Raw genomic sequence first — 15,996 nt, 5'->3', positions numbered from 1 at the left:
CGGATCCGTCTGTATGAAAGCAACCTACGGCCACGGATCACGGACACGGATGCCAATCTTGTGTGCATCCATGTTCTTTCACGGACCCATTGACTTGAATGGGTCCGTGAACCGTTGTCCGTCAAAAAAATAGGACAGGTCATATTTTTTTTGACGGACAGGATACACGGATCACGGCCTCGGCTGCAAAACGGTGCATTTTCCGATTTTTCCACGGACCCATTGAAAGTCAATGGGTCCGCGAAAAAAAACGGAAAACGGCACAACGGCCACGGATGCACACAACGGTCGTGTGCATGAGGCCTTATCATTATTATTATTTGAATATATGAATGGGAAGAATTCAATCTATGTGCTATTATAGTGTAGACAAGGTGTAGTACACTACTGATTTTTCTTTTCCATATTACTATGTTCTTTTTAATTAGGTGCCAATGCTTCTGCTCCTGACCAGCTGAGTCTCGCATTAGCCTGGAACAGAGTGGATATAGCTCGGAGCCAGATCTTTATTTACGGACAACAGTGGCCGGTACATTTTTAGATGTTTATGATGTGCTAACGTGCTACTTAGCTGGATTTCATCTTTCCAGATTTATATCGAACTCCATTTGTAGTAATGAAGCATGTATTCATCTCTAACAATTATGCCATTTATTTATGATGTTGCGTTGCATAAGTATTTTTTATGTTCCATATCATTGTTATTACCCTAATAAGCAAAATTTCTATGGTTGACCATACCCCACTCACCAGACATTGACTAATCTTTTGCAGCCTATAATCAGTGGTGCATTGCAGGCAGGGCCGGTTTTAGACAAAGTGTGGTCCTGGGCAAACTTTTAAGTGGGACCCCCAAAAGAATTATTGCACAAACATTGGGGATTACACATATTTTTTCCACGCAGATTCTCATGCAGAGAAACTGCAGTGTAATACAGTACCAGCAGGGTGCATAAGTGTATCTTTAGGATAGGTCATCAATATCAGATCGACTGGCGTCCGTCTCCCGGGACACCTGCCGATCAACTGTTGGGAGGCCAGTGATGTCACTGTATTTCAGTCACATGGCCTAGTTGCAGTTTAGTCACATTGAAGTGAAAGGAGATGAGCTGCAATACCAAGCATCGCTGCTGTCTAATGTACGGCGCTGTGCTTAGTGCACTAAAAAGAGAATGCAGTGCTCACCGGAGCGATGACCTATCCTGAGCATAGACCATCCATATCAGATTCCCAGGTAAACCTTCTAACTGAAAAAAACAAGAAGCAGGTTGGAAAGACAAACAAATATAGCCTTTAAAGTGTAACTCTCCTTTAAAAACACTTTCTACATGTCATAGTGACCTGCCAATTTTGATTGGTGGGAATCGGGGTATTGAGACCCTGCAAGGAGGCAGAAATACTCAGCCTTGCACTGTGCCTCCTCACTAACGAAAGAGTGGATCATAGACTTTCTATAAGACCTCATGCACATGACAGTATTTATGGTCTGCATGCATTCTATGTTTTTTGCGGCTCGGATGCGGACACGTTCATTTCAATGGGGCCACAAAAGACAGCACACCATGAGCTGTCCACATCTGTACTTCTGTTCCATGTCTCTCCATAAAAACAGAACATGTTCTTTTGTCTAGACTGGAAAAAACAGGTGGCATGCTCATGGCCAGGATCCGTGTTTTGCGGACCGCAAACAGATATGGTCATGTGCATGGGGCCTTACCGAGTCTTCAGCTAGTGAGGAGGGACAAGACTTGACTGAGCACTTCTGCCTATTGTTGACTTCTATAAGAGAATATATATTTATACTGTATATACAGTATCTAGATAGCTATACAGTATGTACATACATATTCACATACATTGACACATATATACTCACATCAACATATATAAGAACATACACAGTGTGTGTGTTTTATATATATGTGTGTGTATACACTCACCTAAAGAATTATTAGGAACATCTGTTCTATTTCTCATTAATACGATTATCTAGTCAACCAATCACATGGCAGTTGCTTCAATGCATGTAGGGTTGTGGTCCTGGTCAAGACAATCTCCTGAACTCCAAACTGAATGTCAGAATGGGAAAGAAAGGTGATTTAAGCAATTTTGAGCGTGGCATGGTTGTTGGTGCCAGAGGGGCCGGTCTGAGTATTTTACAATCTGCTCAGTTACTGGGATTTTCACGCACAACCATTTCTAGGGTTTACAAAGAATGGTGTGAAAAGGGAAAAACATCCAGTATGCGGCAGTCCTGTGGGCGAAAATGCCTTGTTGATGCTAGAGGTCAGAGGAGAATGGGCCGACTGATTCAAGCTGATAGAAGAGCAACGTTGACTGAAATAACCACTCGTTACAACCGAGGTATGCAGCAAAGCATTTGTGAAGCCACAACACGCACAACTTTGAGGCGGATGGGCTACAACAGCAGAAGACCCCACCGGGTACCACTCATCTCCACTACAAATAGGAAAAAGAGGCTACAATTTGCACGAGCTCACCAAAATTGGACTGTTGAAGACTGGAAAAATGTTGCCTGGCGTGATGAGTCTCGATTTCTGCTGAGACATTCAAATGGTAGAGGACGAATTTGGCGTAAACAGAATGAGAACATGTATCCATCATGCCTTGTTACCAGCCTGGTGGTGGTGGTGTAATGGTGTGGGGGATGTTTTCTGGGCACACATTAGGCCCCTTAGTGCCAATTGGCCATCGTTTAAATGCCACGGGCTACCTGAGCATAGTTTCTGACCATGTCCATCCCTTCATGACCACCATGTACCCATCCTCTGATGGCTACTTCCAGCAGGATAATGCACCATGTTGCAAAGCTCGAATCATTTCAAATTGGTTTCTTGAACATGACAATGAGTTCACTGTACTAAAATGGCCCCCACAGTCACCAGATCTCAACCCAATAGAGCATCTTTGGGATGTGGTGGAACGGGAGCTTCGTGCCTTGGATGTGCATCCCTCAAATCTCCATCAACTGCAAGATGCTATCCTATCAATATGGGCCAACATTTCTAAAGAATGCTATCAGCACCTTGCTGAATCAATGCCACGTAGAATTAAGGCAGTTCTGAAGGCAAAAGGAATGTGGAATTATATACATAACAAAAAAGTGTGAAACAAATGAAAATATGTGATATTCTAGGTTCTTAAAAGTAGCCACCTTTTGCTTTGATTACTGCTTTGCACACTCTTGGCATTCTCTTGATGAGCTTCAAGAGGTAGTCACCTGAAATGGTTTTGACTTCACAGGTGTGCCCTGTCAGGTTTAATAAGTGGGTTTTCTTGCCTTATAAATGGGGTTGGGACCATCAGTTACGTTGTGGAGAAGTCAGGTGGATACACAGCTGATAGTCCTACTGAATAGACTGTTAGAATTTGTATTATGGCAAGAAAAAAGCAGCTAAGTAAAGAAAAACGAGTGGCCATCATTACTTTAAGAAATGAAGGTCAGTCAGTCCGAAAAATTGGGAAAACTTTGAAAGTGTCCCCAAGTGCAGTCACAAAAACCATCAAGCACTGCAAAGAAACTGGCTCACATGCGGACCCCCCCAGGAAAGGAAGACCAAGAGTCACCTCTGCTGCGGAGGATAAGTTCATCCGAGTCGCCAGCTTCAGAAATCACAGGTTAACAGCAGCTCAGATTAGAGACCAGGTCAATGTCACACAGAGTTCTAGCAGCAGACACATCTCTAGAACAACTGTTTAGAGGAGACTGTGTGAATCAGGCCTTCATGGTGGAATATCTGCTAGGAAACCACTGCTAAGGACAGGCAACAAGCAGAAGAGACTTGTTTGGGCTAAAGAACACAAGAAATGGACATTAGACCAGTGGAAATCTGTGCTTTGGTCTGATGAGTCCAAATTTGGGATCTTTGGTTCCAACCACCGTGTCTTTGTGCGACGCAGAAAAGGTGAACGGATGGACTCTACATGCCTGGTTCCCACCGTGAAGCATGGAGGAGGAGGTGTGATGGTGTGGGGTGCTTTGCTGGTGACACTGTTGGGGATTTATTCAAAATTGAAGGCATACTGAATTAGCATGGCTACCACAGCATCTTGCAGCGGCATGCTATTCCATCCGGTTTGCGTTTAGTTGGACCATCATTTATTTTTCAACAGGACAATAACCCCAAACACACCTCCTTGACCATGAAGGAGAGTGATGGGGTGCTGCGCCAGATGACCTGGCCTCCACAGTCACCGGACCTGAACCCAATCGAGATGGTTTGGGGTGAGCTGGACCGCAGAGTGAAGGCAAAAGGGCCAACAAGTGCTAAGCATCTCTGGGAACTCCTTCAAGACTGTTGGAAGACCATTTCAGGTGACTACCTCTTGAAGCTCATCAAGAAAATGCCAAGAGTGTGCAAAGCAGTAATCAAAGCAAAAGGTGGCTACTTTGAAGAACCTAGAATATGACATATTTTCTGTTGTTTCACATTTTTTGTTATGTATATAATTCCACATGTGTTAATTCATAGTTTTGATGCCTTCAGTGTGAATCTACAATTTTAATAGTCATGAAAATAAAGAAAATTCTTTGAATGAGAAGGTGTGTCCAAACTTTTGTCCGGTACTGTATATATACCAGGGGTGACCAACCTTACAGACGCAAAGAGCCAGAAAAAAAAACTGTATAACTACCAGGAGCCACAAGTTATACTTTTATTTTTCGCCCTATAAGACCCCCACCTGTGCTCAGATCAAACCCTCCTGTGCTCAGATCAGACCCGCCCATGGTCAGATAAGACCCGCCCATGCTCAGATCAGACCCCCCGTGCTCAGATCAGAACCCCGTGCCACTGCCACCAATGATACTAATACTTGGGGAGGAGAGCGCACTGCGACACCAATGAATGTAATTAACACATTAATTCAAATATAGGAGGCAGCAGGTGCCGTCGGTGGTATCACATACCCGGCCTCAATAACAGGGCATGCGATCCGCCGAACCGCGACAATTAACCCCTCTGGTGCCCTGTTATTGAGGCCGGGTTCCCAATGCCCCTCCCCACACTGTATAGTGAACCCCAGTGGCCCCACACACAGTATAATGACCCCACAGCGGCCGTCCATTCAGAATAATAACCCTCAGTCGCCCCCCATTCAGAATAATGACCCCCAGTAGCCCCCAAACTGGGGGAATACTGTATGGAGGGGGCACTGGGGGTCATTATACTGTATGGTGGTCACTGGGGGTCATTATATTGAATGGGGGCTCTGGGGGTCATTATACTGAATGGAGGGTCATTGGGGATCATTATAATATAATGACCCCCAGTGCCCACCAATTAGTATAATGATCCTAATTTACCCTCCATTTAGTATAATGACCCCCAATGCCCCCTCTATACAGTATAACCCCCAGTGTAGGGGTGACTGGGGGTCATTATTCTGAATGGAGGGCCACTGTGGGGTCATTATACTGTGGGGGCCCTTTGCATAGTATAATGACCCCCAGTGTCCCCCATTTAGTATAATGATCCCCAATGACCCTCCATTCAGTATAATGACCCCCAGTGCCCCCATTCAATATAATGACCCCCAGTGACCACCATACAGTATAATGAGCCCCAGTGCCCCCTACATACAGTATTCCCCCAGTTTGGGGGCTACTGGGGGTCATTATACTGTATGGTGGTCACTGGGGGTAATTATATTGAATGGGGGCTCTGGGGTCATTATACTGAATGGAGGGTCATTGGGGATCATTATACTAAATGGGGGACACTGGGGGTCATTATACTATGCAAAGGGCCCTCACAGTATAATGACCCCACAGTGTCCCTCTATTCAGAATAATAACCCCCAGTCGCCCCCACACTGGGGGTTATACTGTTTGGAGGGGGCCCTGGGGGTCATTATACTAAATGGAGGGTAAATGGGAATCATTATACTAAATGGGGGGCACTGGGGGTCATTATATTGTGTATGGGGCCCTCACAGTGTAATGACCCCCAGTGTCCCCCTCACATACCTATCATTGCTGGAGCGCAGGGGAGCCGGCGGTCCTGTCATTCACTAACCGCAGATCCCTGCGCTCCTTCTCTCCTCAGGCCAGCTGCAGCAGTGAGACACACGTCATGACGTCACTGCTGGGCCAGGCCTGGAGGAGAGAAGGAGATGTGCATTCTCTACATTCTGCCATCGATAACATGTCCAGCTCGGTTTCCAATTTACAAAATAGGCTTCTTGCAGTAGAAGCCAGGGATCCAGTCCCCTACCTTCCAGCCTCACCCATCCCAGGCCCTTCCGCTCCTCGCTCTCTCTCTCTCCAGGTAGGGTCTTCTGCACTCCAGATATAGCCCCGTCGCATATTGTTCCTGACAATATTAAGTCCATTCTCATTGCCACCCATGACTCGCTTGATAATAAAACCATCACCTGCGGCGATGTGTCCATCGTCCTCAAATCTAGAGATGCTCGGCTTAACAAGAAGCTCACTATCCCAGAGTTTGTGTTGACGTTTAGCCTTTTTAGGGATATCATTTGTTCTGCGCAGCCCAGTAGATGGCATGAATTAGATATTTATTTATACAGGATGACGGATCTGGGCCATAAATATGGTGGGTACGTGTTTTACAATTGTCATCGTTCTTTCTCCGTTAAAGCTGCCACCGCTTTAGCCCAGTTTCAGCACATTACTAACTGGGCTGTTATGGATGTGGAGTTGTTTTGCAGGCACTTTGCAGGTCTCAAGGCCCCTGCATGCGCCACCTGTCAATTCCTTCTCCATTCTTCCGAATGGTGTACTAATCTGGTTTCTACCTCCCAGAGTAGATTTGTTTCGGCCCCTCCTGCTCCGGCCAAACCCATCCAAGCAGTAGAAAAACTAGGCAGACCTATAGTCTTCTTAGGCAAAACTTAGTTTTGCAATAATTACAATCTTTCAGTTTATAACTATAATAAATGTAGGGCCCTTCACGTCTGCTCCGTTTGTCCGCAAAGGCCCTTCACGCCTGCTCTGTTTGTCCGCAAAGGTCCTTCAGTAGCACCTGACTAGTCAGGGTTAACGTGGATTTGTTAGCTTCCCTCCTATTAGAACATCATGATGCAAATTTTGTTCAGTTTCTAGTTTCAGGGTTCAGGGAAGGCTTTCACACTGGGTTGGTAGCTCTCCCTCAATCCACCTGGGAGGGTCCCAACCTCCTTTCCACTCTCAGTGACCCAGGTTCAGTTGAGGTACTAATCCGGTCTGAATTACAAAAGGGCTTCATGTTAGGGCCTTTTTCTACACCCCCTTTAGATTTTTGGAGAGTCAGCCCCATCAGGCTTGTAAGTAAGAAATGTTAAAATAAAAAAACTTTTAATTTACGATCTTTCTGCGCCTCATGCCTCCGGTATTCCAAGCATCAATTATCTTATTCCTTCAGAATAATTCTCTATGCAATATTCATCTATTGACAAGGCTATCCAGCTTATTATTCAGGCAGGTAAGGGGTCATGGTTGGCTAAAGCTGATATTGCCGATGTATTTAAGTTGCTTCCAATCCACCCACGGTTATGCACAGTAAAAAAGTCACTAGTATGCGTATCTGTAATCTTGCGTCGCAGGTTTTCAATGTGATGTGGGAAGATCACAGAAGCAAGTAAATCAAGAAAGTGGAAAACCACGCTGCTTGATACACCTCTTCCCTTCTTGGTACGGGTTACAAAAGACATAGGGAAGGATCTGCAAGGGGTATACCCGAGGATCCCTCCTCTCTCCAACACTCCTGTGGGTAATTAAAGTTCGCAACAATAGTGAAGACCAGACTGCCACCGTCATGTGAAAAGATTTGCTGTACTTACAACAGTATCTCTGATAAAACGCATAAAACTATTGTATGCACACTTTAGGAGTGTTGGAGAGAGGAGGGATCCTTGGGTATACCCCTTGCAGATCCTTCCCCGTGTCTTTTGTAACCCGTACCAAGAAGAAAGGAGGTGTATCAAGCAGTGCGGTTTTCCACTTTCTTGATTCACCCATGGTTATGGAAGTTTTGCGGGATTAAATGATCGAGTCAGTATTACTTCGCTAATTGTTTAACCTTTGGGTCCAAAAGCAGCCCGTGGCTTTTCGATCAATTTTGCTCAGGCCCTCCACCGGATACTGGTTAACCATGCCGGCTCCCCTATGGTTATCCATTATCTGGACGATTTCTTATTAATAGAGCCACCTAGTCATATTCCCCACAAGTTGCACAGTCTCTTACAGATTTTCTCTGCGTTAAATGTTCCAGTTGCTCCGTCAAAGGTTGAAGGCCCTTCCTCCTTGGTAACATTTCTGGGAATTGTGTTAGATACCCAAAAAATGCAAGCTAGACTACCAGAAGATAAGTTGCTGAAAATCAAACAAACCATTGCTAAATGAGTAACCTGCAGGACTTTAACCAAGTTAGAGCTGCAATCTTTGTTAGGGATGCAAAATTTCGCTACCAAGGTTATGCCTCAAGGCAGGGCTTTCATATCCAGATTACTGCAACTTCTTCCCTCAGCTCCAGATCAGGATTCCTTGATCCACCTAGACAATGAGGCTTCTGCTGATCTTGTCATGTGGGACTTCTTGTCTGGTTGGAATGGGGTTTCCTTATTCGTGCCACAGAGGAGTCCAGCGTCTCCCACGGTCTTTTCCGGTGGGTTTGTGGCGATTTTCGGCAGACATTGGTTTGCCAGTAATTGGCCGCCTGAACTCTCTTCATTATAAGAAGTTTTAAAATCCTCCCCATTGCTCGAAATCTATCCTATAGTTGCTGCCGCACTAGTTTGGGGTAGGCATTGGGAAAACTCTTCAGTTGCCTTCATCACCGACAATCAGGCAGTTGTTGATATCCTCTCCAAAGGCAGGTCTAAGTCTCCACAAATCATGCCATTTGTACGCAAGCTGGTTTGGCTCGCCCTACATTTCAATTTCCACTTCTCTTGTCAACTTATTCAGGGACTTCAAAATATTGCGGCGGACGCTTTGTCACGTTTCAATTTCCCCACTTTCTTTCAGGCAATGCCAGAAGCAGACCAAACAGGAGTTTTCCCACCAGCAGACAGGAAATTGATGATGGCTTAAGAAGGCATTTCTCAGCAGCCAAGTCTCTCATCCTTAAGTCACTTTCAGTCAATGCTCGTAATTACAAAACCGGTTGGAATATTTTTAAGCTATTTGCACGGCTCCATCCTCGAAGCAATGTCAACCTCACCACGTATATCATGGCTTTCCTAGTCACGGGGAGCTCCATCTGTCATATAATACGATCAAGCTTTATTTGGCAGGGGTTCAATAATATCACATTTTAGAACATCTGGACTGCGGGTCATTTTTTGCTTCGCAAGCGGTCAAAGCCACTTTAAGGGGGCATTCAGAAAAGCTCCACGAGTCCAGGTCTGGGAAGACAGCCGGTGTCCGGGGAGCTGTTCAGAGAACTTTCAAATTCACTAGATGGCAATCCTTTTGGGCCCTATATCAGTACAATTATCAAAGCCACCATGTTCCTCAGCTTTTATGGTTTCTTAAGACCCGGGGAATTCACTAGCACTTCACCTAGGGTTAAAGGTTTGGCTTTATGCCAATTAGTCTGGCACCCTGATCATTTTACGCTGTATCTTTTCTCCACCAAAACCTCCCAAGTAGGGCTGCCAACTAAGGTAAATTATTTCCAGACTTTCAATGAATGGTGCCCTGTTAAGGTCCTAAAACGCTTACTGTCAGTTTTGGATGGCTCCTCTCCAAATACCCCGTTGCTGCCATTTAATAACCGCCCTCTCCCATCTTCACAATTTGTCACTCATATTCGCATCTTAGCTTCTGGTCTCGGTTATGACTCCAAACGTATATCAGGACATTCTTTCCGTATCGGAGCAGCATCCTCAGCCTCAGCACATGGTGTCCCAGCTCACATCATCAGAGAAATGGGACACTGGCAATCTTCCCGCTTTGCTCGTTATGTGCCAAACCCACAGACCGAAATTGCTAAAGCTTTTACTTGCCTGGCTTTGTAAATTTGTTTTTGCTAAATAAAGCATTTTCATATTAACTATCTGGTTTTGATTTTTGCCCCCTTATAGGCCTACCCTTGTTCATGGCTAAGGACACACCATCAGCCATTTTAGCTAGATGGTAGCTTTAGTTTTCTTTTTTAAATCACATAATTTTTATAATTTTTTTTTGTAAATTGCAAAAATACAGAGAAAGAAAATAGTCTGCACAATATACATGCAACCGCCAATAAAGGTATTACCAAAGCATTACATGATCAGTCATAAAATAAATTCCTTGAATACAATATGTAGCATCCAGCATAGGAGAAGACGTACATGAGATCAAGTAATATTGTTATAAAATATCCATTGTACAAACCAAGTTTCCCACCCCTTTCGGTTTATAAACAAAAGACTGTCCCTCCCTACCCAACTAACCCCCCCCCCCCCACCCCCACCCGAGCGATGGAACGGGTCCGACCTCCAAAACCGGTTACATTATCAATACTTCCAGAGAATATCCACTGGTGTACTTCTCTTATCTGTTTAACAGGCCCATTCACACTCATCGTATGTCATTCTGATCATCTTCAAACAGCACATATCCAAAGCTAATTAGAATAAAGGAGATAGAAAGCACAGAGAAACAAGGTCTTTGCTACTACCCACCACATAGCACAGTTAGGAAAGGAAGCTAATCGGGGCACTATATCCTATATTTCTCCCAATTTTCCCATATTTTGTTAAACTTCATTACACATTGTCTTTTAATATACTGTATATACCCTTTTCTAAGCGCAGTATATCTGACATCCTATTAAGAAATTCTCCCCTAGATGGAGATTGGGGTCTTAGCCAATATCTGGCTATCAGTTTCCTAGCTTGAAATAAACGCTGTACTCCCAGACGATGATGACGGTTTTTGATGTCCAATATCCCTACCACACATGATCTTGGCCCAGGTGTAACTGTAATATTATATGCATCTTTTATAGAGGCCAGAACCGCAGTCCAAAAGCTCCAGAGCTCCGCACAATCCCAGAACATGTGTAACAAGGATGCAGGACTTATACCGCATCTAGGACAATCCGCACCTGCCCGAACACCTATCCGGCATAAAATCTCTGGAGTCCTATACACCCGGTGTAGTAAAAACAGCTGGGACATACGTTGCCCCTCACAAACTGACAATTGCGGAGTGAGCGCTAAAAGCGACTTCCATTGCTCTTCTGAAATCGGCCCTACCTCATTTTCCCATTTAGATTTAACTGCTAAAACATCTTGTTTCAGTGATTTCACATACAAGTTACTGTAAGTAAATCATATCAGACCGCTCGAGGAACTGTTTGTGAGAAGTTGCTGAAACAACGGGACTATAGTACATTTCAACGATAAGGATTTAGCCTGTGTCTGAAAGGCATGCCGTAGTTGCAGAAATTGATAAAAGGCCGAGTGTGGGAGACCAAATTCATTTCTTAACTGATCAAAGGACTTAAAAATGTCAGCACTCTGTAGCTGACATAAATACCTCACTCCTTTGCGCTCCCAGGGTGAGAAGCCATTTAAATGGAATAATTCAGACAGGTGCGGATTTTTCCATATAGGGGAAAACTGAGTAAACCCTAGTATTGATAGCAGCGCCCGACATTTCTGCCAGACCTTGTGTATCATGAAAAGTGTGGGATGCCCTGTCAACTTGCCAACAAGTCCACTATTTTCCAATACAGCAACCGGAGAATTGTGACCAATAATGTGTGCCACCAGTCTGACTGAGGCAATATCCCCAGGAGTCCTCCCCATCCCCTCAACTGTTGCAATTGAGCCGAAATGTAGTAGAGCCATGCATTCGGGACTGAAAGCCCTCCCTCCTCTTTCCCTCTCTGCAGAGTGTCTAGTCTAATCCGAGCTTTTTTTATGGCGCCAAATCAGATCCCTAAATAACCTATCAATTTTTATAAATATCCTGCGAGGAATCCATATCAGGGAATTATGTAAGACCTACATGAGTTTGGGCATGAGAATCATTTTAAGAAGGTTACTCCTCCCAATTTCAGACAACGGCAATTTGCACCAAGCCTTAATCTTAGCCAACATTGTGATCAAAAGTGGCTCTATATTAAGTTTAATATAACTGTTAGGGTTTGCGGTAACTAATATCCCTACTTGACCTGATGCGCAATCTGCAATGGACTGGACTGTGGGAGGAGAGTCATAGCAGAATCATCTAACGGTAGGAGAGTGGACTTATCCCAGTTGATACGGAGACCAGACCTATCTCCAAACTCCCGTACAAGTGCCATGACAGGACCTAAGGACTGTTCCACATTACCTAAATATATTAGCATGTCGTCAGCATATAGGGACACCCTCTCCTCCCAGGTCCCACAGGGAAATCCTATGATCCTATCAGATGAGCGCAATAAGCAGGCAAGCGGCTCAATTGCGATAGCAAACAGAGGGGGGATAATGGGCATCTCTGACGGGTTCCTCTTCCTAATCTAAACGACTCCGAAGTTCCCCCATTAGCCCATATCCTAGCCGTGGGGCCGTTGTATAACAACTGAACCCAGGAGATAAAGGTCTTCCCTAACCCCATGACTCGCAACACCTCCCAGAGATAACTCCATTCAACGCTATCAAAGGCCTTAGCTGCGTCCAATGAAAGGATGGCTCAACCTCCAACTGACTCAACCCTTCTCTGGATATTAAGAAAAAGCCGTCTAAGATTTTCCTAAGTAGATTTGTCAGGCATGAAACCCGCCTGATCCCTATGGATGATAGTGGAGATAACGGACTGTAAACAATTCGCTAAAACTTTCGCCAAGATCTTAATATCAGAGGTCAACAGTGAAATTGGTCTGTACGAGTCAGGGGATCTGGGATCCTTACCAGGTTTGGGCAGGACCACTACAATAGCCTCTTTCATAGAAGCAGGAGGATTTCCTGATTGAAGGGAATCATTAAAAACCAACATTAGATGGGGCAATAGGACACTACTATATTTAAAAAAAAAAACTCTATCGTCCATCTATCCCCAGGGCTTTCTCATTGGGAAATGCTTGTAGCGCCAATTCCAACTCAGTGAGTGTTAAAGGGCCATCTAGACATGCCATAGTTTCCGCCGACAGTCGCGGAATCTCAATCTCTGCAAGATAAGTAGCTATATTGGTAGAATCCACTTCTAATTTAGTCCTATACAGGGATTCATAATAGGTGTGGAATACTGACAGAATCTCCTCATCTGCGTGGCAAGAGAACCATCTGTCCTCTGAATAGACAAGATTTTGGACGGTCCCTCCTGGGCTCTAATAACCCTTGCTAGTAGCTTTCCAGAACTTTCCCCTGCCTCAAAGTACTATTGTTTTAAAAAAAAAAAAGCGATTGTCCACCGTATGCAAGATATGCTGCTTCAACCCCGCCTGAGATGCTATAAGAGAGTCCTCACTTGCCCTGTCAGGTGAATTTACAAACCTTTCCTCCGCCTCCACTACTAAAGCTTGCAGCTTTTTCTGGGCTTCCCGAGATTTAGTTTTATCTACTAATCTTTTGAATGTAAAGGCCTCTAGCGTACGCTTTGCAAGTATCCCACACCACACCCATAGCCGCCTACCCAACATTTTGCTCAAAGAACTCCTTCAATTCCTCCACCATACCATTCTCCCCATCTACCAGCTGTAGCCAGAATGGATTAAGTTTCCATGTACCACTCCCAGGGAGACGCTTAGTGCCCAAATGCATTTCTACAAAAATCGGGGAATGGTCGGAAAGACTTCTAGGTAAGTATTTGATTTCCGCCACTAGCGACAGCACTTCAGGCGAACCTATAGCTAAATCTATCCGGGACAACGAATGGTGAGAGCTAGAAAAACATGAGAACTGACGCAAATTCGGGTTGCTCACCCGACAAATGTCATGTAGGTCCAATTCCTGCAACACACTGGCAAAATTAGAGTCCCTACTTGCTCCCGACATCCCTCCCCTATCCAATGTTACAGAAGGACAAGTATTAAAATCTCCTACTATCAGTATAGGGCATTGGGGTAAATCCTCAACATATCTCATAATTTCCTTTAGTACCTCACTACTATAGGGAGGGGGAATGTACCAATATAAAGGACCAATGATAACAGGTACAGTGGAGACAAACATACCGTCCATTATCGTCCATTTGAGACGAATGACACATAAATGGCAGAGATTTATGCACCAGAACACTTACACCCCTAGAATGTGAAGAGAACATGGAATGAAATGCATGACCAATCCATGGCCTTTGTAAGACTGAGGTAGTGTTAGTAGATAAATGAGTCTCTGACAGACAGAATATAGCTGGGTGAAAGCGTTGTAGCGCCATAAACACCGCAGTACGTTTAGTCGATTCACCTAAACCCCTAACATTCCACCCTATTATCTTGAGACTATTCGCCATAAGACCTCATAGTATAGTTAATAGCCAAGCACACCACAGTAGTCATACATGTTACCTCCATACTCCTTACATGCCCCATAAGATCTCGGATCCCGCTCCATCGCTCAACCCACCCATTCTCAGCCCCAAAAACTAACCTAAAAACAGAACAGCTTCTGGCATGGATAAGATCCCTACCGTGAAAAACCCAACAAAACGGGCGAAAAAATTTCCCTGCAGTCAGCAATATATATGGTGGGATAACTGCCACAGGAAAACCCGTGAGAGAATGCAAACATAGATCGGGTTATTTTTGCTGGCCTGCCCACATGCAAGTGAATCTGCAGCGTAATGTGTACGATCAAAGTACAAAGACATATTTAAATATCTTTAGGTGACACCCGCAACTCGTCACCAAAATAACACATGGGCCTAAGGACCCTACATATAGAACACATATAACATAAACAAAAGATCATAAGAACAGTAGACAGAAAGGAGGTACGTCCTATACGTAAAGTATTAATATGCATAACATATCAAACGTGTCCCTTAGTATATCCATCATATCTCACGTGATCCAACTCTGGGATAGACAGGAAACTCATCCCACGGATGCCGAATTCTTCAGCGAAGGTTCGTTGGTGTCAATCCACTGCGCCGCCTCTAGAGGAGTGTCAAAGAAGCAGAATTCTCCGTGCGCCACTACACGAAGCTTGGCGGGATACAACATAGAGTACTCCGAAGGCGACGTTTCACATCCAGGAACTTGACTCTCTTCCGTTGGACCTCTGCGGAGAAATCTGGATAAAATCGCAATTTTATTTCCATTGATCAGTAGCTCAGGATGGTCTCTTGCTTTCTTAAGTATAGCATCCCTGTCCCTGAAGTGTAGCAACTTTATTAAAACTGGGCGGGGTGGGGTCCCTGGTGGTGGATCGCGGAATGGCACTCTGTGTACCCTTTCAATAGCAAACATCCTGGATAGCAAGTCCTTGCCAAATTTAAGTGTAATCCAATCTTCAAAAAAGGATACTGGATCAGAACCTTCTGCCTTCTCGGGGACCCCCACCAGACGGAGGTTGTTCCTCCTTGAGCGATTCTCTAAATCATCTGTTTTTGACATCAACAGAGTTACATTGTGAATAATCCTGCCCAGATCTCTTTTAACATGGGGCAAATGATCCTCCAAGGTGCTCACTCTAACTTCAACCTCAGCCATCCTATCGGTGACTTTTTTAAGGTCTTGGCGGAGAAAGGACATATTTTCTTGCAAGCTGCCCATGTTAGTAGTGAGAAGAGCAAGCGAGCTGTTACATTGCTGAACCGCCTTAAATATATCCTTAGAAGTGGGCTCACCAGTATCATTATCAGGCTGTCCATGCTGGATATGCTGAGTACATAAAAATGCAGGGCCACTAGGTGGAGCTAGGGGAACAGAAGCTGCAGCTCCAGCCATCTCCCCTGCCAGTGAGTCCTCATATTCAGGCCCCATTGCTAATGACGCCAAGGTTTTCTGCCTCACAGATGTCTCCCCCGATGTAACAAGGGATGGAGCAGGCACTTCAGAGGAAGGTATGTTAGAGGCTGGGCAGGCGTATTTACCCAAACGGGCCGCCACATCC

At 44.7% G+C, this 15,996-nt stretch overlaps 1 protein-coding gene across 1 annotated transcript in view; it reads left to right on the top strand.

Moving 5' to 3' along the window:
* The window catches only part of TRPM3 (transient receptor potential cation channel subfamily M member 3), a 532,037-nt gene that overhangs the window by 322,292 nt on the left and 193,749 nt on the right, over window positions 1-15,996 (top strand). Inside the window, exon 10 of the mRNA XM_044287287.1 lies at window positions 429-529. Within this exon, the coding sequence (XP_044143222.1) occupies window positions 429-529 (101 nt within the window). The remainder of the gene's footprint in view (window positions 1-428; window positions 530-15,996) is intronic.

The sequence above is a fragment of the Bufo gargarizans genome, chromosome 1, assembly GCF_014858855.1.
Source record: "Bufo gargarizans isolate SCDJY-AF-19 chromosome 1, ASM1485885v1, whole genome shotgun sequence".
NCBI lineage: Eukaryota > Metazoa > Chordata > Amphibia > Anura > Bufonidae > Bufo > Bufo gargarizans.
Note: the sequence above shows the minus strand (reverse complement) of the source record. Positions and strands in the feature narration are given on the sequence as shown.